Below are 25281 nucleotides of genomic sequence, written 5' to 3' on the forward strand. Positions count from 1 at the left end.
GAAACTCTTTATCTCTCCATCCATTTTGAATGTCAGTCTTGCTGGATAAAGTATTCTTGGCTGCATGTTATTCTCATTTAGTGCCCTGAATATATCTTGCCAGCCCTTTCTGGCTTGCCAGGTCCCTGTGGACAGGTCTGACGTTATTCTGATGGGCTTTCCTCTGTAAGTAAGGAGCCTCTTTGTCCTAGTGGCTTTCAAGAGATTATATCTACAATTATGATTCCTCAATTTGACTATCAGGTGACTTGATGTTTTTTTGGAATCTATAATCTTGGGTGGAGACTGTTCGGCCTCTAGTACATGAACGCTGGTTCCATTTGCAAGATTGGGAAAATTTTCATGAAGAACTTGTTCCACTATATCTTCTAGACTTCTTTCTTTCTCCTCCCCTTCAGGGATTCCAAAAATTCTGATGTTGGAACATTTCATGGCATCATTTATTTCCCTCATTCTGTTTTCGTGGCTTCTAAGCTGTTTGTTCCAGGCTTCTTCCTGATCCTTTCTATCTGTTTGTCCTCCAGATCACTAATTCTATTTTCTGTCTCAGTTACCCTAGCTTTGAGAGAATTTAGATTACATTGGAACTCATTGAGAGCATTGTGAACCTCATCCCTGGTAGCTTTTAGCTCTGCCCTAACATTGTGAACATCAACTCTGGTCGCTTTCAGTTCAGCCCTAATCAATTCCATTTGGTCATCCATGGCTTTCTCCAACCTAGCTATTGCCTGGATAATTGTTAGCCTGAATTCTCTTTCCAACATATTGTCTATGTTGATAGCCATTAGCTCTGTTGCAGAAGGTCCATCCTCTGTATTTTTCTTCTGTTGGGCATTCTAGTCATTTTGGTGAGAGATGACTGAACAGATGTAGCTGGATGTATCGACCATGGTGCAGTCAAGGTGCACCCTGGAACACTTCTGAGCAATCAGGATTCCCCACCCTGCCCACTAGCGTCTTCTGTCCCTGTAGAGATCCAGTTGTGTACAATTCTGATCTCAGGCTGATTTCATGGGTGATTGAAGTTCTTTGGTAGGTAATCAGCTCACTTTAGGGTACAGGTTGAAAAGGTGCCTCCTCCTACTTCCCCGCCATCTTGTCTCCCTCAACCCTCAGTTTTTTCCCCCAGAGTCCTGAGTCTCTCATGGTTTGTCTCCCTCTCTGATTTATTCCTATTCTGGTTTCCCTCCCTTCCTCTATGGGGCTCCATGCAAGTCTTTATGTTCCACATATAAGTGAAACCATAGGATAATTGTTTTTCCCTGCTTGACTTATTTCACTTGCATAATATCCTCCAGTTCCATCCAGGTCAATGCAAATGGTGGGTATTCATCCTTTTTGATAGCTGAGTAATATTTCATTGTATATATGGACCACATCATCTTTATTCATTCATCATGTCCACAATAGCTAAACTGTGAAAGGAGCCAAGATGTCCTTCAACAGATGAAAGGATAAAGAAGATGTGGTACATATATCTAATAAGAATATTAAATATATATTTTATACTAACTAAGGCATAATCTCTGGGTACAGGTCTCAGCATAAGTGATTTTTTTTTTTTCTGTTCCTGGGTGATTGTTATATGGAGCCAGAATTTAAAACCTTATTCTCAAATTTCTCTTCTAACTAGGAGAGTCACTTCATTCTTCATCTATGTTGTCATTTTCATGCCTGTGATTGTGAATTTTAAGGATTTAAAATGAAATATAGGCACTATTTAAGATAGTATACAATAGTATTAGATGAGTGGGTACATTTACCACCAGAGATGCAAACCTAGGTTTATCACCTATTGATTGTATAATCCTGGACAATCTTGGGTCTTCTGTGGATACAGCTTCCTTTTTAGTGAAAAGAGAGGTAAAAATAATGCTCATTTCATATCACAAATTGCCTGAAAGAGTACTTGGCATATGATAAGCATTTAAAAAGTATTAGCTATTGTCATCATTATCTTCATTTGTATTTACACTGGTCACCACACTTTCCCCTCTTTTTCCTTTCCCCTCTTATTCAGGACCACATTCCACCTGTACCTCAGGGGGAAGAGGCAAACTTTTTTATATACCCTCACCAGGCCATCTGGTGACTTTAGACTATGTGGACTTCTGTCCGGGGGCTTCTACTTGAATTCCTTTCCATATGGGAAGCTAATTAATTTTAAAAAGCATTATAGGGGCACCTGGGTGGCTCAGTGGGTTAATCCTCTGCCTTCAGCTCGGGTCATGATCCCGGGGTCCTGGGATGGAGCCCCGCGTCAGGCTCTCTGCTTTCACTTATTTATTTGAGAGAGAAAGAGAGAGTATGAAAGCAGGGTGAGGGGCAGAGGGAGAAGCAGACTCCTGGCTGAGCAGGAAGCTGGACGAGGGGCTCCATTCCAGGACTCCAGGATTATGACTTGAGCTGAAGGCAGACACTTAACACCGACTGAGCCACCCAGGTGCCCCAGGATCTCTACTATTTATTTATAATAATAATTATTATAAATTATTATTACTATTATCATTGTCATTATTTTGTGGTTATTGGGTCTCTACTATTTAAAAAGTTCTTTAAAATGATTATACTATTTGGGCCTAATCTTTGGAGTTAGCGAACAGTCCAGTTGAACTACAAATGCTAAGTGTGCTCAGAGATGTCAACATGTCTAAGATATCCAAAAAAACCTAGGCATTTTAAGAAGGCACATCTGACTGTCAGAGCTAAAAATTCTATCTGCTAAAGTTAGGATTGGAATTCAAAGTTTTGCCTTTTTTTTTTTTTTTTTTTTGTACTATGACTGTTTTTCATGTTGTCCTTTTGAGATCTATTCTATGTATTCCCTGCTCTCATACACAGAAATGTCAGAAGTTCCATAAGGAAAGTGATTCTTGGGGTTTGTCAGTGCTAACTTTGGAAACTGACATTGCTTTTATAGTTCATCTGAGGTTATCAGGAGCTTCTGATAAGGCCTAGAAAAGTCAGGACTGGTGGAGATCTGTGTAAAATTTAAGCTGACGGAAACCTTTGTGGTTTGTGGATTGCTAGCCAAAGCCCTGGAGTCCTCTGTACAAGTGTATGGTCTGAATAATAATCCTTTTTCTTATATAATGCATCATGAGCTAAGCTTCATACCGTAATTGTATTGAAAATCATATTTACTGCGAACAGCCAAAGAGTCTGAGTGGGACTAATTGTCTCAGGGTGAATTGATGGTTTCTCCTGTCAACTTTGAGCTGGGGCTTTCGTGTCTGTGAGAAAACAGAGTCTGTGTTGCCAGCCCACGCCAGAATCCTTCTCGGCTCACTTGGGGATTCAAGCTTGGAATATTTGATTCAGCGGAGCCCTTGTTTTAGCTGGTTTGTTGACAAGGTACCAACATCCATCAAATATGCCAGAGTCTGACTCCAGAACTCTGTCTTTCTCAGAAAACGAGCTATGACAGCTGGGTCAGCAATTATGGGCCCGGTGGGAAGTCAGCCAGCACTGGCATTTCTCAGCACCACTGGGATGGAGGGAAGTATGCTTTGGTTTTGGCTTAACCTAAAAGGAGAGCTTTGTGAGCTGTAGAACCTGTCCTTATCCTGAAGACTTTTTGGATCCCCAAACGGGCTCTCCTTCATATTCTAGAGAAATCTGCCAGTGTATTACCACCTTAACAAACCACAAAATGAGTTGAATTGAATTCACAATGAGATCCTAAAAATCAATTTTGAGAAAGAGGAAGAAATTGTCCTCTCTGGGGAGCAAATATCTAACAGCTGTGTTCTAGCGAGCATTGTTGATAAAATAAGAAAAGCTGTAAGAAGAAATTAGGTAACCCCACTGGGGAGGGGTGGGATGGGTAGCTGGGACCGGAATGTGGACTGACCAAACAATACAGATGAACATTCTGAAAACCAGAGTAGGTTCTAAAAACCGGAACTGGCCATACACTTTCCCTACTTAAAATACTTTGACAGTTATTTCTCCATTGACCTCAGGGCCACGTTGAAACCTGTTATTACTTTTAACAGGATGCTCCATCACAGAAGCTCGGACTCTGTCCCCAGCCTCTGGATTCCCTACTGCCTGACATTTTATGCTTTAGCATAGAGCTTCTCAGACTTCGGCTGACATTCGAATCACCTAGAGGGCTCAATACAACTCAGATTTCTGGGTGTCATGCCCAGAGTTTCTGATTCTGTACACCTGTGGTGAGGTCGGAAAACCTGAAACTCCTAATGAGCTTCTGGGGTTACCAAAGCTGCTGGTGCAGACAGTACACTTCTAGAGTCAGTCTGCCAACAAACCTGAAAGCTTGCAGATCCTAGATATGACCCCATGTCCTCTCCATGCCTCAGATGGGCAGCTCCTTCCCTCTGGTGGCAATACCTTGTGCCCACACCTCACCTGCCTGGTTCTCAGTCATCCCTCAGGACTCAGGAGAAGTATTATCTACTCTTAGAGAGGACTAGACACCCCTCCTCTGAGAACAGAGGAGTGCTCTGCACAGTGCTCACCCTCTTCCCAGGGATGTGTGATTGTATGTTTGCTGTCTCTAGCTTAGCCCTTGAAAGCAGGAACTTCTATAGAGTTTTTCACTGTCTACCTCTGCTAAACACAGGCTCTGCCATGTTGAGGGGGTTCAACAAAGTTTTGAATACAAGCATGTCTTACTGAAATGAGACCACAGAAATAGACTAAGATAAGGAGTTTGACCTTAGTGGAGATAGTGAGGGTGGGGAGGGTAATGCATGTCTACCTGAAAAAAAGCCTCTCAGATATTTGTGTGGTTTCCCTGGCCCTCTTAGGAAGAATACTGCTCTAGTTAAGTTGAGTCTCTGAGTGAAAGAGGAAGTTCAGAAGAGCAGGGACCACAGAAAATTCCTATCAACTTTTAAGGAAAAGATAATTTCCTACTTAACATTATCTTCCTTTTAAATTGGCATCTCGTGGGCACCTGGGTGACTCAGTCGGTTAAGTCTCCGCCTTCGGCTCAGGTCATGATCTCAGGGTCCTGGGCCCCAGTGTCCTGTTTTGGGCTCCCTGCTCATCAGGGAGTCTGCTTCTCCCTGTGCCCCTCCCCCTGCTTGTGCTCTCTCTAGTGCATGCTCACTCTCTCTCTCAAATAAATAAATAAAATCTTTAAAAAATTGACATCTCTTTTCTTTTCTTTTCTTTTTTTTTTAAAGATTTTATTTTTTTGACAGAGATCACAAGTAGGCAGAGTGGCAGGCAGAGAGAGAGGAGGAAGCAGGCTTCCCGCTGAGCAGAGAGTCCGATATGGGGCTCAATCCCAGGACCCTGGGACCATGACCTGAGCCGAAGGCAGAGGCTTTAACCCACTGAGCCACCCAGTAGCCCCAACATCTCTTTTCTTATACACATATTCCCACATACATAGCTTCTCCCCAATGCATGCTTAATGCTGAGTGTACAAAGTCTTGTACATTCTCATTATGTATGAGATATAAATTTCATGTAGTTCTCACACCAACCCCCACTTTTAAGAGGAAACATTGATGGTTTCTGTGTCACACAACTCATTCCCATGTGTATGCTTTTGGGCAAGGTACATAATCTGTGCTTTGGCTTTCCCATGTTACAAATGGGAAAAAATATGGACCTTTCAGGGCTGTTAAGAGCATTAAATCAGGCAATGCGTGCTAATTTGTTCCTTTTTTTCCCCTAGAGAATGGATTACTTCATCCAGAATAAGAAATCTCAATGGGTGGCATAGAAAGGCAGTGATAAAGAACAGGGAAGATATATTTAGTTTTGTCAGTGACTTTCTTGGTGCCCTTAAAACTATATTCTGAGGTGATTACACACTTTTCCACCTGCCAGAAGGGGGCCTATCTCTACACACCTTCCAATGCACTCCATTTTACTTTTCTTTCCTTTTTCCTTTTCTTGGTATTTTTAAGCAGAATCTTCTTTCAAGTAGCTCATAAGACATGAAGGAAGGTGTTCATGTCCATAATCAGACCCCACGCCACAAAGTCCTGAAAGTGCTGAATGAGAGAGTCAGGACAAAGTGGTTACAATAAGATCTAAAAAGGAAAAAGCAGCATATAATATAAATGTTTTCTTAACAACCGCAGTTTAAAAATACGAGCCTTCATTATTTTGATTTGAGATCTGCTTGTCCAAATGAAGTTGGGAATGCTGGGTGTTTCATACGGCTCCATGCCGGGAGTATTATAGTATTCGGCTGGGGGAGGTTTAATTCTTCTATAAACCTTTTTTTTTTTTTTTTTTTTTTTTTTGTTATCTTTTTAACCACCTGTTTCTCCTTCTGGGATATGGTTGATGCATTTTGGATGTGACCCCATTGCACAGGTTCAGGGTGTTTGCCTGAGTTCACTGACGGTGGTGAAATTTTTCTCTCATTAGCTGTTGGTAGTCTTCGGAGGAAAGCTTCCACTCTCCACAAGGCCAATTCTGTGCTTTCTAAAGGAGGCCTCTCACCTCTGCACCGGTGAGCATGTGTATGTGGGTTATGTGGGCTTTATATCCCAGGTGGCTGAGCGTGTGCCTCCAGGCAAACGAACACACTGAGTGTGATTCTGCAGCCAGGCTCTTAAAAAGTGGGGGCAGGTGATGTGACAGGAAGTCAGGGGACAATCAGCAGTATTACCTTTGGGCACAAGTTCCTTACTGGGTCACTAAGTCATTTCACAGGTGTTTCTGGACAGCATAGTGTTCTGGGCCCAGTGCTGGGCTCTGAATTAATGAGGTGATTAATACACATCTGGCCCCAGCCCTCATGGGATGCCCTGTCATGCTGGAGAGCTGGACTAGAAGCACATCGGGAAACAACCAAGAATCAAATTGCAGTTGGGAAGTGAATTACGAAGGAAGTAGCAGGGTGTTCAGGGGAGACTAGCTGATGGGAGGAACCTGTTAAGAAAGACCAACCACCTGCCTGACAACTGAATATCAGAGCCTGAAGCGAGAGAGGGGCAGCCCTCGTGGAAGGGCTCAGCACAAGCAGAACAGGTTTAGTGGGATGGGACAGGCTGGAATCTGGGCTCTGCCACTTGCTAACTTCATGCTACTCTTCACCACTTTGAACCATAGATTCTTCATTTGCAAAATTGGAATAATAATAGTATGTTCTTCATAGGTTGATTGAAATTAAGTAAGTTCACATGTGGGGGAAAAAAAAGTTTGCACCATTATAGGGTTCCTGATATGTGCTCTGCGTATGTTACCCGAACTAACCCCCACATCGCACATGCACACACGTTGAAAGTACATAGTACATAAAGGGGAGTGATGGCTGGGGAGGGAAGAAAATATGAGGTGGGAAAGCAGGAAAGGCAGATCTTGAGAGGTCTCAGAGAGAGATTTTAATTCTTAGTGTAAAGGGAGTTCACTGAAGGGCTTTAATGAGGGCGATGTGTGATGTTACTTATGTTTTATGAGGATGAAAGAATGGGTCAGAGGGAAGTAGCAAACATTGAATCACGGAGGACAGTTATGAGGTGCTATTTTAAGAATGTGGCAAGTGATGATATAGGCTTGAATGCATACCCACTCGGTGTAATATGACAGACACCAAATCAAACCATGTTTTTCGTATCATCTTTATACTGTAATGCACAAATCTTTACCACTGTAGTAATACTTTTGGATTAATAATGGATGGAGGGGGTTGGATGAGTGATTCTACATTTCCAGGTATACTTATGTAATTCTCACCATGACTTTGTAGGGTGAGCTTCTTTTAGTTCCATTGCACAGATAGGAAGAATGAAGCCCTGAGCAGTCAAGAAAGTTGCTGCAAGTCCTCCAGCTAGTAAATAGCAAGGCCATAATGGAAACCCAGGGCTATTAGGCTTCAAAAATATTTTTGTTTGCTTGTTTGTTTCTCTTTGTCAATTGGTTGTTAGCTTTAGATTTCATGGCAATATGGAGATGTACTTTCTTGGAGGTAACCTATGTCATCAACACTTGACTAAGTAAGTCACTAGATTAGCTAGACATTTGAGGGAATGAAATGTAGGTCATTAATGCCATGATGAATAAGGAGAGAGGGGTGTAGGGCCCTGGAGTGGAGAGAGGAAGAGCCTGGGCACTGTAGGCTGAGACATAAGGCATGAGGTGTGTCTTCAAAGCAATAACACATTCTATGTTTATTCATGAAAGCATTCGTCCCACACTCATAGACAATATAGTGTTTCAGCCTTCTGTTTCCATAGCACTGGATGTGCCCTTTATTTTTAGCTCATAAGTCATATTATCTTGGCTGTCCACAAATAGTATATGTCATGTCCACTCACTCAACACCAAAGCTCCTAAGGACCCAGTTCCTATCCTAGAGTCTGGTGCAGTAACAGAAGAAAGTACATCTTCATATTGCCATGAAATCTAAAGCTAGCAGAAGGAATCAACAAAGAGAAACAACAACAACAAAAAGATATTGTTGAAGACTAACAGCCCCGGATTTCCATTATGGTCTTGCTATTTACTAGCTGGAGGACTTGCAGCAACTTTCTCGACTTCTTTGGACTTCATTCTTCCTATCTGTGCAATGGAGCTAAGAGAAACTTCTCTCTGTATCTGGACTATTTCTTTTTAGGGTCTAGAGAGTCATCAGCAACCCTTTGATTGGAATCACTTTGTTCCATAGGAATACATTGTGAAGTTGCATTTTAAAACTAATTACAGTAAAAGTATAATTTCATTTTTACTTTCATTTCGGAATTTTGGCTTTACAAAGAATGTTTCAATTTGGGCAGCTTGAACTTGGCCAAAATAATATACTTAATTTATCATTGTGTATGTTCAAGCTGAGTATTTTAATTGCTTGGTGAATACTAAAAAATTGAGATTTTCAGAGCACTCGATTTCAAATAAGACTAATTCCACCCTCTCCATACACCCATTCACCACTACCCCACCCACATAAGATGGTATATAATGAATTTGTTTCAAGTTATATTAAATAGCCTTACATTTTTTTCTATTGTAAAAGTAATGAGTTCTTTGTAAAAGTTTTTATAATTAAAAAAAATAGGAGAAATAATGTGAAAATAACATAGAACACCTCCCAAATAGAGTGCCTATTAATTGATTGTTAAAAGCTTACTTTTTCAGAGCAGTTTTAGAATCACAGAAAAATTAGGTATGCAGGGCGTCTGGGTGGCTCAGTGGGTTAAGCCGCTGCCTTTGGCTCAGGTCATGATCTCAGGGTCCTGGGATCGAGTCCCACATTGGGCTCTCTGCTCAGCAGGGAGACTGCTTCTCCCCCCTGCCTCTCTGCCTACTTGTGATCTCTGTCTGTCAAATAAATAAATAAAATCTTAAAAAAAAATTAGGTATGCAGATTTCCTGCATACCCAGTGCTTCTATATGTAGAGCCTCCCTTATTATCAGCATCCCCCACCAGAGTGGAAAATTTACAACAATTGATTAACCTACACTGATTCACCTAAAGCTCATAATTTGCATAATGGTTCACTGTTGGTGTGGTATGTTCTATGCGGTTGGACAAATGTATAATGATATGGTATTTCCATCATGATACTATCGTACAGAGTCTTTTCAATGCCCTAGAAATCCTCTGGGCTCCATCAGTTCATCATTCCCTTCCCCACCTCAGCCAACCACTGATCTTTTTACCATCTCCATCATTTTACCTTTTCTAGAACATTGTGTCATTGGAATCAAATAGTAGCTTTTCCAGATTGGTTTCTTTCACTTGGTAATATACATTGAAGTTTTGTTCATGTATTTTCATGGCTTGCTAGCCCATTTCTTTTTAGTGCTGAGTAATATTCCACTGTCTTGATGTACCAGTTTATTTATACATCCACCTACTAAAGGACATCTTGGTTGCTTCTAAGATTTGACAATTATGAATAAAGCTGTTATAAACATCCATGTGCAGATTTTTGTGTGAACATAAGTTTTCAACTCCTTTGTGTAAATACCAAGCAGTGAGGTTGCTGGATAGTTTAAAAGTATGTTTCGTTTTGTAAGATACCACCAAATTGTCTTCCAAAGCGGCTGCTCCATTTTGCATCTCTACCATGAATGAATGAGAGTTCTTGTTACTACACCTCGCCAGCATTTTTTGTTCTCAGTGTTCCAAATTTAGGGCATTTTAATAGGTATACAGTAGCATCTTCTTACTGTTTTAATTTGTATTTTTTTAATATCATGATGTGGAGCATCTTTTCATATACTTATTTGCCATCTTTATATATTCTCCAGTGAGGTGAGAACCTCTGTTAATATTTTGGCATACAATTTTCAGGTATGTTTATACATATCCACTAAATAAGTTGATTTAGGTCATGATTACTTGACTTTTTTAATTTATTTTTTTGTTTAACAATAATAATAATTAAATATTTTTACATATAAAAAATAAAATGATATATATCACTAACACAGGATAGGTAGGGATGGTAAGGTTAAAATATACTTGCCCTCCCCCTACAAACACCAAGTCTTTCTCTACTGCACATTCTTTTCCACTAAACTCAAAGGAGACCTCAGGATCTTTCTCCAACACAGGTTCTATGAAGATAGTACTGTTCAGTTAGATGTGGAATAATAGACTATATTTTTCATCTCTAACCTTGAACCTGAGATGAGGGGATCAAATGGCTCCAACTATCAGAAGCAAATTAATAATGAAGATAAATCATGAGATATTATTACCACCAGGCATCTGACACCATAGAGCCTGACATAGGTATTTGTGGTATTCTTATGCTGTACCATCAAGCAAAATATGATATATCACTAAAGCAGGGTTATACTTCCAGGCTAATGATCAGTTCACCTTGACTCAATGTGTGATGCCTGCTTATAAATGAATAATCCCCTTGAGTCTAATTAGGTTGGGTCTAGTCCATATGCTTTCTGTTGAGATGGGACCTTCCAAATATCAAGAACATTCCTATAAATTGGATGAGAAGCACGAAGAGCAATTATGAAGATATGCACTGATCTCTCTCTCCCTCTCCCTTCTCCCTGTTCCCAGAATCAGATGTTGCTGACTTTGATGGCCGAAGCTCCCTTCTATATAGGTTCAATCAGAAGCTGATGAGCACTCTCAAAGATGTGATCTCTCTGAAGTTCAAGAGCATGCAAGGAGATGGGGTTCTTTTCCATGGAGAAGGTCAACGTGGAGACCATATCACCCTGGAGCTCCAGAAGGGAAGGCTCGGCCTGCATCTCAACTTGGGTAGGGTCAGGCTTTGTTCCTTTCCATATCAAACTATCAGGAACTCTATTTTGTGGTGGGTTACAATTTCTTATTGCCCTTGTATGTTAGGTGGGAGTTGCTGAAATATAATCTAAGTGACATTTTCCCCTTTTACATATTGGAGAAGAAAAAATAAACATTTTGTGAAATAGTTAAGCCATGGATAGCATTCTTTGAAACAAGATAATATTGGTGGGTAGGAATCACTATAAGCTCATTGCTATATATATGTATTTATTTATCTACCTACATATTTATCTGTGTATCTTTTTTTAATACAATTTAACTTGAGCAAGTTTAACACACATGCACACATATTTTTATGAAGCTTGCTCACATTCTATTCTGATGAGTACATTTATGAAAATTCAGTCCCCAGGGAAAAGTGGAGAAGACGTATTTTAATTTATTTAGTTTATTATTATTATTATTTATATTTTGGTTAAGAAGAGAGAGGGTCATATGTATAGTGGGAAAGTCTATGTTTTGCTCATTCCCATGTCTTGTTAAAGGAAACACTCTCTTTTATATCTCTTGTTGTGCTAGGGTGAGCCCTAGACTTGCCGAATGCCAGTTAAGTTAGTACAATGACCTGCCTCCTGTGTATTTAGGACACCATCCTCCCCCTATGGGTTGGCACCCAGCATGACCTGCCTCACCACAGGTAGTCTATCATAGTAATCAGCTTCTTATTCCAGGGAAAGAGAAAGAAGGGCTCAGCCTCCTTTATATGCTCAACGGTACTTTTGAAGGTAGAGTGAACCAACTGCTGAGGGCAGGGGGCAGAATTCCCAAAGGTGCAAAGGCAAACCAAAAAGCGCTTCCATAGAAAAAGAAACAAACAAAATAGAGAGATCACCCAAGGTGAAGAAAAAGGAAGTGTCATTCTTTATGAGAATGATTCCCTGCCTTTCACTGATTTTGTTAGTATATTAGGGGTGAATATTATACTTGTGGAAGAGAATTGCCACTAACTATTTGGTATCAAAGTAAAGAAGGACAGTTATAGCAGAATTGAATTTGTAACTTTAGGTTGCATGGAAAACTGGGATAAAATATCAGATAAGTATATTTTTATAATTAGAAGGAGAGACATAAGAATGAAAGTTAGTGTTGACTCACCTCAAAAACCAAACAAAAGTCTTTATTTTGAGGCATTTCTGAGTACCTTCTTAGCCACCATGGTGAATATTGTCAGGGAGAACATATGGAATCCTTTAATTTATAAAATTGACATCTAATGCATTAGATTAAATATAAACCAAAGGCATCTTTAGAAGCAGAATTTTACCCAGAAGAGAGCAGTAAGGGGATTTACTAATACCATGATTAATTGTATTAACATACCTAAAGAAGCAACTTATCAATGAATTATCTGAGGGGTAAGCATACAAATATTCAGCAAAAATGCATCAGTTCATTACCTGACCTTCAGTTTTCAGAAAGGGGATATGGATGAATGGAGTGCAGTCCTGTAACTGCATATGGCTCCGAGAGCATTGTGCGTTGTGAGTGAAGTTATGGTTACTTGTCGATGGCAGAGCAGGTGTCTTCTGCTAGTAACACCGAATTTTCCAGTTACTGTGATTTATGTTCCTAATTAGATATGCCATTCCCCCTCCAAAGGTCTGCTCCAACATGCATCATCCGATGTTTTAAACCAGTTTCATTCACAGTATTGCATGATGGAAAGGAGGAGGTGTGGTCATGCAACACCTATTTTAATTGTAGACATGTGCTAACTATTTGTTATGGGGAAAGTTGCATAACTCAGAAGACTCCATTTACTTATGTATAATCTGGGGCTAAGGAATAACTATCTTGTGGAGCTTGGGCATGAAAAACCAAAAATAATATCAATGAATATTCTCTATCAATAAGTAAACATAGTGAAGTATCAAAAAGAAAAGCTCTTAATATTCTTCATTTATTAAAAAGAAAAACAATATCTGAATGTCCTATATTCTGTGCTATTTCAGTCTTCCTGAAGGGAAATTGTATTTAAAATGAATAGGACCTGCTCCTTGCTGTGATACATGGAAAATAAAAGTCTTTTTTTCCCTCCCAGATTCCATGTTCCGTGTATTTCTAATCATGTGGTGATAAAGTAAAACCTCATTTAGTGAATGATTAAGTAGTAAGAATATGTTCTCTCAGTATTATGCATAGTTTGAGAATTTCTTCATCTCTTTCATCTGTTTGGAAAGTGAAATGTTGTGAGTTTGAGTGTTCCCTGTACTTACCTGTTTGAAGCAGCCACCTAGGTTTCTTATAAATTTGTATTAATCTTCACGTTTCTTCTCTAGAGAGACACTGGCATATATCAGTTCTTTAACCCTTCATACCTCAGAAGGAGCCACCAGATCTCTGAAAGCACTAAGTTAAGGGGAAAGGAAGATGATAATTGCTTTTTCTCATAATATAAAATCTGTAATGTAGGTTGCACAAAGTAAAGACAAGATTTGTTCACTGCTGTAGCTCCAGAAGTTAGGAAAGCACCTTCCTAATGTAGGTACTCAAGGTACAAAGAGTACAATGGAAAAAGGTGTTTCCATCTCAAATACTAGGGCTTGACACAATACACATTATTACTGTTGGGCATGCTCACCCCAAGACTGTGCTCCTGGCCTCCCCATGAGCCTCTCTCTCTATGATGTCGCCCTGATATTTACAGAATCCCCATGGTGTGTTAGTATCTTATCCAATCCTCAAAGCAGCCCAATTAGGTAAATGAATATTAGCCCCAAATTACCTATAAAGAATATTGGGCTCAAAAAGGATAAATCATTTCTTTGAGTTACACAGCTAGTTATTAGGCATGACCACTATTAAAATGTAGTTATATCTAATCATTTTTTACTATTTTCTTCAGATTATAAACTATATATCAGTTTTAGAAAACCTGAAGAATTAAACAAAAATAATTATATTTAAGGAAAACAAAAAAATGTCACCTGAAATCCTACAGTCACCTCTCCTATTGACATTTTGGTATATTTTTTAAATGTTTTTCTTAGTTATTTATATGAAATTTTACATATTATACAAAATTCATGTTCTTTCCATGTTGCCATGCAACTTCCAAAATGGAAAGATTTCATAGTATTTATGATCATGATTATCTTTTTAAAAATTTTCATTTAAAATCAATTAATTAACATATAGTATATTATTAGTTTCAGAGGTAGAGTTTAGTGTTTCATCAGTTGTGTATAATACCCAGTGCTCATTACATCAAGTGCCCTCCTTAATGCCCATCACCCAGTTACCCTATCCCCCAGCAAGCCTCTGTTTGTTTCCTAGAGTTAAGAGTCTCTTATGGTTTCTCTCCCTCTTTGATTTTGTCTTATTTATTTTTTTCCTCCCTTTCCCTATGTTTCACCTGTTTTGTTTCTTAAATTCCGCATATGAGTGAAATCATATGATAATTGTCTTTCTCTGATTAGCTTATGTTTATCTTTTAATATTTTATTTTTTAAAGAAATGAATGAATAATAGAAGGAAAGAAAGGATGTGAAAAGGAGGGTAGGGAGGGGAGAGAGAGAGAGAGGCAGAGAGGGAGGGAGGGAAGGAGGAGGGAAAGAGGGAGAGAAGAAGAGAGAGAGAAAGAGAGAGAGAGGGAGGGAAGAAAGGGAGAGAGGGGAAGAGAGGCAGAGAGAGAAAGAGGGAGGGAGACAGAGAAATAAGGAGGCAGGGAGGAAGAGAGGGAGGGAGGAAGGGGAGGAGGAGGGAAAGAGAAAGAAGGAAGGAGGAAGAATCTGAAAATCCAAATTAGTGGTCTAAAGGATGGCCCTAGGCCAATGAAGAGGTAGTTTTCCTTCCCAGATTCCATGGAGGCTCCAGTGGTGCAACTTTTAGTGATGATTCTCCAGTGTGTGTCCCTTATATAATCGGACTTTACAATTCAACAATTCAGGATATTAAAATAGAGGGGTTCAGCACCATGGCCAGTTGCCGAGGCTGGCCTTTGGATTCCCATTGATTGTGTTTCTTTTTAAGTGATGCTCTTTGGTGACTGATTCATTGCCAATTATCCCTACCAGGGCTTACTTGGGCAGGTCAGTTCTATGGTAAAATTGACCTAGGTCATTCCCATTTAATTAATTTCTTAGGGAAGAGCAATGATTTTTTTTTTCCTAGAAGTACTAATGGGAAAGAGATTTCTTCTCTCAGTCAGTTCCTCTTCTCACTTTGTACACATCTCATTCGCACCACCTGTGGCAGTCTGCCCTCTGCAGAATTCCAGTGGCACTAACCCATACATGCCGGTGGGAGAATCAAAGAGCAGGTATTGCATGACTGGGAAACTGTTGTAAGAACTAAGCAAGACATCAATAGTACATGTAGGTCATTCATCCTTACAAGAGTTCAGTGCCTTTGAACTAAGGCAGAATGTGCAGTTGCAATGAGTGCAGCTATAGTAAAGTGAGAATCCAGGAATAGTGTATAAACACATACACAGCAATGCCCTTGAGGAGGCAAGCGTAGGGTGCAGAGACCAAAGCAGTTGAGTGAATAATCAACTCGTGGTGATATCTTGAGATACTGGTAAAAGATCTGCACATTCTCCATAAAGTAAAATGGACATTTGTATTAGCTCTTTTGAAACCTACGCAATTGAATAAGTCAACCCACACATATTTATAAAATGTTTAACATGTTTCTGAGTTTATACTGAATACTATGGAAGATATTTTAAGTGTTGCTGTTTTTGAGAGCCTGCACTTGAGCACTATACTAGATAAGTTAAATATGTATTCTATTCAAAATAACACGACAGACCTAGAAACTATATCCAAACCCATTTTACAGATGAAAGAACTGATGGTCTGTGATGTGCAGTCTGTTGCCCGGGATCACATAGTCCCATTATTGTAGACTTGGGGTTGGAACCCCCTCCAGTTCTACCCTAATATCCTGACATTAATAATTAAAATGTTCTAAACCTTTATAAAAATATCATGAAGTCCATGTTCATGGCTAAACTGTAACAATGGAGTGATCAGGGTAGGGGAGAGGAGCCCAGAAAGACTTTATGGATGAACTCTGACTAATCTGGACATTTTACCATAAAAAGTAAAGGAATACAGGCATTTCAAAGTGTCAGGGGGTCAAAGTGCACCCCATTTTTCATAAATTTTTCATTAATGTAATAGCAATTTGTTGAACAAGTACATTAAGTTAGGAGCTGAGCTAGCCACGGGGGGTTGAAAGTTGTACTTAGCAGTCCCTAATTTCAGGGAGTTCTCAACTTGGTAAAATATTATTTCATTCTCTTTTTTTAATGTAAATCTATTTTATTTATTATGTTATGTTAGTCACCAAACAGTACATCATTAGTTTTTGATGTAATGTTCCATGATTCATTGTTTGTGTATATCACCCAGTGCTCTATGAAATACATGTCCTCCTTTAATACCCATCATTGGGCTAACCCATGTCCTCCCCGCCCCACCCCCCTCTGAAACCCTCAGAGCCCTTTTACCTGGAGTCTTAGTCTCTCATGGTTCATCTCCCTCTCTGATTTCCTCCCTTCATCTTTCCCTTCCTTCTCCTAATGTTCTCCATGCTATTCCTTATGTTCCATGTATATGTAAAACCATATGATAATTGTCTTTCTCTGCTTGACTTTTTTCACTCAGCATAATCCCCTCCAATTCCATCTATGGTGATGCAAAACTTGGGTACTCATCCTTTCTGGTGGCTGAGTAATACTCCACTGTATACATGGACCACTTCTTTATCTATTTACATTTTAACTTTTTAATATTAATTTAAAGTATATGATTATATATTATCAAAGCTATATGCCATAAATGTATTGAGAAACCATTTTTTTAAGGTAGCAAAGTCACAGAAGATGGATAAAAATTAGAGGCTGGACTTGAGCAACCACCCCTAAACCTGGAGAGTACTTTATTGATTGATATTTAGAAACATTTAGTTTCTAAATATCTATACCTATACCTCTAAATAACTATAATGATAGTTAGAAACATTCTAACTAAAGACCTATGTTTCTTTGCTTTAGTGTTAAAGATTTACTTCAGTTTTTTTTTTTAAGATTTTATTTATTTATTTGACAAAGAGAGATCACAAGTAGGCAGAGAGGCAGGCAGAGAGAGGGAGAAGCAGGCTTGCTGCTGAGGAGAGAGCCCGATGTGGGGCTTGATCCCAGGACCCTGGGATCGTGACCTGAGCCAAAGGCAGAGGCTTTAACCCACTGAGCCACCCAGGCACCCCAAGATTTACTCCAGTTTGAGTGTCAAGCCCACTGGAATTGTGTTGCTTACAATTAGTTTCTCCTTCGTCTTCTTTTTCTTCTTCTTCCTTTTTTTTTTTTTTTTTTTTTTTCAGGAAGTCTCACTTGGGCACACAGGAGAATATTCATTAGCCCTGCATCTTTCCAAGCAAGGGTCTTTACAATACTGGATAACCTATGGCATTGAAATTTGCCTTCTCATTCTAAAGTCTGTGCTTCCCCCTTAGCATTGCCCCATTTTTCTTTTGCACAGCTTGTTGCTTTCCATCCATCAAATTCTTTTCTGAGACTCTTCATTCCTGCTAAGCTAAGCTACATAGCTTATATGTTTGTATGGTGGGATGCAGATGTGCAGAGGATGAATCAGGAATATCATTTTTTCCCAATAAGATTGTGTTGGTATTATCAGTGCTAGAGTCAGATAGAGCTTGGTTGTCATCCTAATTCTTTGTGTTCTTGAGTAAGTCACGTGGCTTCTTTGACACAGCAATTTTTTTCAGGGTTTTGTTCAGGAAGAATTGAAACAACATATATTAAGGGCTCACATGTGAAAAAGCTTAATAATATAAGTGAATACTAATATTGATAATCTAAAAAATTAGAGTGGAAAGGTCAGTTCTGAAGGTCAGGTGAAGGTAGGCACTGGGAACTTCCATATGAGTGCTCACCTATTTCATTAACAGTAAATGAAGCCCTTTCCACAATTGACTTTTTGCTGAAATACAATGTAAAACAAGAGTCCCCATTCCCCGAAGAGTTCCCCTGAAGAGTTCACAATCTTTGAACTTCAGGCTATCTGAAGTTCAAAGATTGTGAAAGTTAAGGTGACATCCATGTTTGAACTGTTGAGATAAGACCAAACAAGAAGATCTAATCAAAGAAGACTTTTCAGTGAAAACACTGTTATATGTATGCACTTAGACATGAAGATGTTAGTTCTAAGGGTGAAGAAATTGAGGTGTTTATCCACAGTATGTTGGCGGTGGAGCAAGATAAAAAACTTAAGTTAGAAATATTTTGGAAACATTTCAAGTTTCCTGTAAAAATTGTTATGTGTTTTAGGGCCTAGAGCAGTATTTACATTGTTTCTTTTTAACTTTAACCACATGAAAACAAGGTTTTACTTAATTAGTAAAAGGGGTTTTTTTTCTTTGTTTGTTTTTGTTTTCTCTAACATGTTCCTGGCCAAAGTTAACTTCTGAATATTATTGTCTTTGACCTCTACAATGGCACGTGGGAAATTTTATCTTGCCCTAAGAAATTAGAAACTAGTTAAAACTAATAGTTGAACAGCACTTGCCATGGAGGTAAACTGGAGATATATATATCAGTTTAAAGAGTTTGATAATTTCTTGAGAATTAAGTTTTTTTTTAATTTCTAATAATGAACATTTCTAGGTAAGATAGAACATTTCCTAGAACTAATATTCTTCTTTCTTCATAGTAATACTTTGTGTAGATATGATTCAAAACCTCCTTTTTGATGAATTTCCCCAATTGTTTAAACAAACGAATTTTCACTCAGTTTGTCTTAATACAGGATTTCTAGTGTTACCATGGGATAATTGATGGAGGAGTGGGTGAAATTCATTCACATCTGCTAATTTTTTTTTGTTGTTGTTAATTAAAAAGTAACTTGTACTGGAGGGTATAGTCAATAATTTACACATCACTCGTATATAGTTCTCAGTGAAACAGCTATGCAGGATAAGAAATTTGTTTTTAATGAAGTTTATGGTTCCCATTATGAAAGACAGCTATACCCACTATAAATACAGAGAAAACATAAAAGAAAAACAAAGCTTTTGTTAATATTTTAGTAAATTCATTCTTTGGTTTATTCTCACATAATGCTTATCTGTTTCTTTTCCAAAATCATGACTTAGTTTTTATGTGGACTTTTCTATCCTGCCTTTATATATTTTAACTCAGGAAGATGTAAGCTATTGAATATCCCTTTTATTAGATGTTAATTTTTAATTTTATTAAAAAATGGCTGTCACTACTGAGTATGTTTTTGAAATGATATGAGTACTTTATATATCATAAATGATATATATATATATCATTTAGATGTCTATGGAATATTCCATCTGCTGACTCTGCCTAAGTTTATTCAAAGTTTTATTTTTTTTTCTTTTTCCAAATGTTTGGATGCTGCCTTCAATTTTTAAATTGTTAGATATGTTGAAAAAAATCATCATATTTCAGTTTGTTTTCTTAGAAGAGTCATCCAGAATGTTGTCTAGGAACATTTTTTAGTCCCTCAATACTTACTGATTTATGTTTTATTTAAAAAAAAGATGGGGTTTTATTTTGCATTATTTTGGGGTAATAAAAAAGATTTGACTAACTGAGTTAACAATGTAAAGAAGGAACGATATTAATTTGCTTTTGAGGGAAGGTCAACAAATTGTTATAAATATTCATGAAAATTTCATAACCTGTTTTGCATGAGAAGATAAATGTTAATTAAGGCTCATGTTTTCATTTGATGCAGTAAGGGGGAAGTAGCTCCCTTTTATTTAAGAAGATACATCCTGTTATTCCTCGAATCTTAGAATTATGAGTGGGATTATTGGATGAAATAGCAAACTTGCTGAGGCAAAGTTAGGGGGGGAGAGGAAGGCCAACTCTAACCTTGATGAGGATGTGTATGGGGCTATGAATGCTGATTCTGCTTCCTCCTGCCCAGATGTCCTGAGACATGAAGAGTGTGGTAATGATGGTGGCAGTGGATATATGTAGAATATGGGGGCAGCAGCCAACTTGGAAATTTACTACTCGAAGTTTCAGGATTTAAAGATACCAGTGTACATGCACATAGAACCTCAATCTGATTAATGTAACAAATCAACTCATCCAATTTAGTAGTGTTTCTTATTACAATTGAAAGTTATATCTCTGATTAACTTAAAGAAATCACCCAAGGATTTAAAAGCAATAGACTTGGGACATGTAGTTAGCCATTTAAAGAGATAAAATAAGAGAGGAACTTACTTTATGTTATATACCAGAATAAAATCCAAATGAAATGAAGTGGAAGGAAATGGGAGAATTCTTTGATGATCTCAGAAAGGGAGGACATGTTAAACTATAACACAACCACAAAATAAGCCATAACAGAAAAAGAAAATGATGGCTTTTTCACCAAAAGAATGTTTGAATGATAAAAAAAAAAAAGAAGAAGAAGAAAAAAAAAAGAGAAACGGCAAAAGCAAAAGACAACAGCAAAAAGATATTGTAACAATTGTTGTTACAGAGATTGGACTAAATAGAAATTAATAAGAAAATGAAAGAAAAAATAGGCAAGAAATAAGAGGAGATAGATCAAAAAAGGAAATAAAAATGAAAAGATTTTCAAGCTCATTCAAAATGTATATTAAAACTGCTAAGAAATATACTGTTTTTGCCTATTGCATAGGCAGAATTCCAAAAACTTGAACATATTTTCTTGACAAGCCTGTGGAGAAAAGTCAGTCTCATAAATTGCTGGTAGGAGTTTGGACAGGCACAACTTTTGTAGAGGACAATTTGGCAGTGCCAGTCAAAATTGCAAATGTGAAAATTTTTGACCATTCATTCTTTACCTAAGAATGCATGGGACAGAAAGGCTGCACACACCCAAAATGATGGCTACATATAAGGTGTTTCAGCAGTATTAGGTATCAACAATAGATAGAATACCTAAATATGTATCAATAGAAAACTGGCTAATATATATATATATATATATATATATATAATTATATATATATGTATACACACATATATATCATATATACATGTATATATATGTATATACACATATATATATTTCATATGTATGAGTCAATAAATACTATGCAGCTTCAAAAAAGACTGAGACAACTTTTATATACTGATGTAAGAAAATTCCTAGGATAGATTAAATAAAAATGAAAAGGTCCAAAAAAATGTGCAGTGTATTTCACCATTAGGGTAAAAAATTAAATGAAGAGAAATAAAGAATACATATATTTGCTTATATGTAGTCTTGCATCTATTGCTATCTATATGCATATATACAATGCATATATATTGCATTTATAAATTACAAATATAAAGTATATATGTACATATAAAGTATATATATACAAATATACACACACACACACGTATATATAAAAGAATACAAATATCTAATAGAAACATGAAAAAATGTTCACCATCATTAGCCATCAGGGAGATTCAAATAAAAACCACATTGAGGGGGCATGTGGGTGGCTCATTGGGTTAAAGCCTCTGCCTTCAGCTCAGGTCATTATCCCAGGGTCTTGGGATGGAGCCTCACATTGCGCTCTCTGCTCAGCAGGGGTCCTGCTTCCTCCTCTCTCTCTGCCTGCCTCTCTGCCTACCTGTGATCTCTGTCAAATAAATAAATAAAATCTTTAAAACACACACACACACACACATTGAGATACTCCCTTACACCAGTTAGAATGGCCAAAATTAGCAAGACAGTAAACAACATATGTTGGAGAGGATGTGGAGAAAGGGGAACCCTCTTACACTGTTGGTGGGAATGCAAGTTGGTGCAGCCACTTTGGAAAACAGTGTGGAGATTCCTTAAGAAATTAAAAATAGAGCTTCCCTATGACCCTGCAATTGCACTAGTGGGTATTTACCCCAAAGATACAGATGTAGTGAAAAGAAGGGCCATCTGTACCCCAATGATCATAGCAGCAATGGCCACAGTCGCCAGACTGTGGAAAGGGCCAAGATGCCCTTCAACAGACGAATGGATAAAGAAGATGTGGTCCATTTATACAATGGAGGATTATGCCTCCGTGCCTTTTTTTTTTTTTTTTTTTTTTTTTTAAATTTCAGCTTCCACAAAAAGGCTGTCTTAATCTAATGTTGCTGGAAGCCCAGGAGTGGTTGGGGGGCAGGAACAGAGTAGTCAGAAGTTCAATGACATCAACAGGATGAAGATTCTTCCCAAAGCTGACACTCCTGCCAGCCAGACCAGAAAAGGGGAAGGCAAGAACAAAGGAAACTCCCCCCAAAGCCTGCAGCAGGCTTTCTCTCCCTTATCATTAGCTGGGATTGAGGCCCAGTTGGCCTCAGCTATTGCTCAAAGAATGGGATCCCACATCTGCCTGGTTACTGGAAGCTATGTGGGGCTGCCTGAAATGTGTAGCAAAATGGGGTCACTGGTGGGGAGGGCAGGGGGCCGATGTCATGTGCGTAGGCTGCAGGGTCCTGCAAGGGTCACAAAGCTCCATGAGGCAGCCAGAGAACGCTCACCCGAGGACGGAGGTTCCCTTTTGGTCCCTTCACAGGCCAATGAGCCCCCAACCCGGTTCTTACTCATTAGAAAAGGTTAATACCCAACTTTTGTATCAGCATGGATGGGACTGGAAGAGATTATGCTGAGTGAAATAAGTCAAGCAGAGAAAGTAAATTATCATATGGTTTCACTTACTTGTGGAGCATAACTAATAACACGGAGGACACTGGGAGAAGGAGAGAAGTGAGTTGGGGGAAATCAGAGGGAGAGACAAACCATGAGAGACTGTGGACTCTGAGAAACAAACTGAGGGTTTTGGAGGGGAGGAGGTGGGGGTTGAGTGAGCCTGGTGATGGGTATAAAGGAGGGCATGTATTACATAGAGCACTGCGTGTGGTGCATAAACAATGAATCTTGGAACATTGAAAAAATAAAATAAAAAATTTTAAAAAATTAAAAAATAAAGTGTATATGACTTGCATATGCTTTTTTTTTTTTTTTTAATGGAAGGAGAAACAGGCCATTAATAACCATGATTACCTGTGGTGGATATACGGAAGATTAGCATATGGAGGCAGGAATGGACTATATCTAAAAAGTTAAATAAAATAATATAGTCATTTTGACCCATTTATAATTAAATTCATCATTTGAAGCTGGAATAATAGTATAGAAAAAATATTTAGATATGTGTTTTTAATCATTACCATTGGCTCTCTGAAAGTACTCAGTATATCCACTAAAATCTGCCAAAAGCAACACATAGAATATATGAGTAGGGAGAAAGGATGTGATTCCTTTCCTTTTTTCTTCGTTCTGTGACTTACAGTGGAGTTACATTTTCAAATGTTTAATGTTTCTGACTTATTGTTAAGAAATAATTATTAAATGTCTTTTTCCCTTTTAAGAAGAAAATTGAGGCACACATCAAAGTGAAACCTCTAATATTAATTTCACTTGGCTTATTACCTGAACCAACTGTTTTTTTTTTTCTCCATTGCAAAGAATTGTGATTTAATTCTTTCCCCATTGTCTCCTGAGCAACTACTCTACCAAACTTGGTTCAGTAACATCAAGTACCACTATTATTAAACATATTAATAGTATCATGTTTTTGAAGTGCCTCCCCTATGCTGAGTTCTTTTTTTTTTTTTTAATTAACATATAATGTATTATTGGTTCAGGGGTACAGGTTTGTGATTCATCAATCTTACACAGTTCACAGCACTCACTGTAGTACATACCCTCCCCAGTGTCCATCACCCAGCCACCCCATCCCTACCACCCCCCACCTCCAGCAACCCTTAGTTTGTTTCCCGAGATTCAGAGTCTCTTATGGTTTGTGTCCTTCTCTGGTTTCTTCTTCTTTCATTTTTCTCTCCTTTCCCCTATGATCCTCTGTCTTGTTTCTCAAATTCCTCATATCAGAGGGATCATATGATAATTGTCTTTATCTGACTGACTTATTTGGCTTAGCATAATACCATCTAGTTCCATCCACGTAGTTGCAAATAGCAAGATTTCATGTTTTGATGGCTGCATAGTATTCCATTGTGTGTTTGTTATCTACATCTATATCTATACCTATATCTATATATATAACATCTTCTTTATCCATTCATCTGTTGGTGGATGGATATCTAGGCTCTTTACATAGTTTGGCTATCATGGACATTGCTGCTTTAAACATTGAAACCTACTGTTTATAAGGCACACTAAGTTTCCTTCAATAGTTCATTAACCCCTGGACAAATTTTATTTTATAAATAAAGAGTGGTGTGTGTGTGTGTGTGTGTGTGTGTGTTGTGTGAAGAGAAAGAGAGGGTGTTCTTGTTTCTGTCTTGTACATGTCTCATGACTGGTACTACTTTCCACCCGTCTGCTTAAGGGGAAAACAAACAAACAAACAAAAAATTAGAGGTCACCCTTAGGGGAGTCTCCCTTTATCACCTCCCCTCCAATATCCAGGTGACAATATCCAAAAGAGGCCACCACCTTATTATCCATCCTTCCTGCCCTCTCTTTACCTAAGGCCCTGGGTCTCCCATCTAGATTACTGTCAGTCTTACTGCCAGCCTTGCCTTCTAATCAAATTCTCGTGCAGTTGCCATAATAATCTTTTTTTTATATAAGAGGAAGGAAGCAACAGAAAAAGTTAAAGACTCTCTCCTCTCATCCTCAGTGATTTGAGTTCTTAACAAATTTCCTAAATTTGTTAATTTGAGTTAGTAACGTCTGATTTACTAATTCATCAGATGTCCTTTCCTTAAAAGTAAATAAAATACACAGTTACCTCACACACACTAGTGCACTAGTGCTGGATGATAAAAGCCAGGCTGGCATGATCACAGTACCACTACATGGACTCCCCCACCATGTTTCTTTGCACCTCCGAGTCTTGGCACAGGCTTCTCCTGGCTGTGTGCTGATGCTCCTTCTTCCAGCCAAATCTCAGACCTGTCACTGCTCTATGGGAGCTTCACAACTCCCTACCCTGCATTTGTTTGGCTCCTAACAGTAAACACTACATGCCACCAGCACACTTTTTATCAATTTACTTATTGAGAGACTCCATTA

General features: G+C 38.3%; 1 protein-coding gene across 1 annotated transcript in view; it reads left to right on the plus strand.

The window, feature by feature from the left end:
• The window catches only part of CNTNAP5 (contactin associated protein family member 5), an 847743-nt gene that overhangs the window by 364307 nt on the left and 458155 nt on the right, over positions 1-25281 (plus strand). The window contains exon 5 of the mRNA XM_047722671.1: positions 10967-11170. Within this exon, the coding sequence (XP_047578627.1) occupies positions 10967-11170 (204 nt within the window). The remainder of the gene's footprint in view (positions 1-10966; positions 11171-25281) is intronic.

The sequence above is a fragment of the Lutra lutra genome, chromosome 3 (assembly GCF_902655055.1).
Source record: "Lutra lutra chromosome 3, mLutLut1.2, whole genome shotgun sequence".
Classification (NCBI taxonomy): Eukaryota; Metazoa; Chordata; class Mammalia; order Carnivora; family Mustelidae; genus Lutra; species Lutra lutra.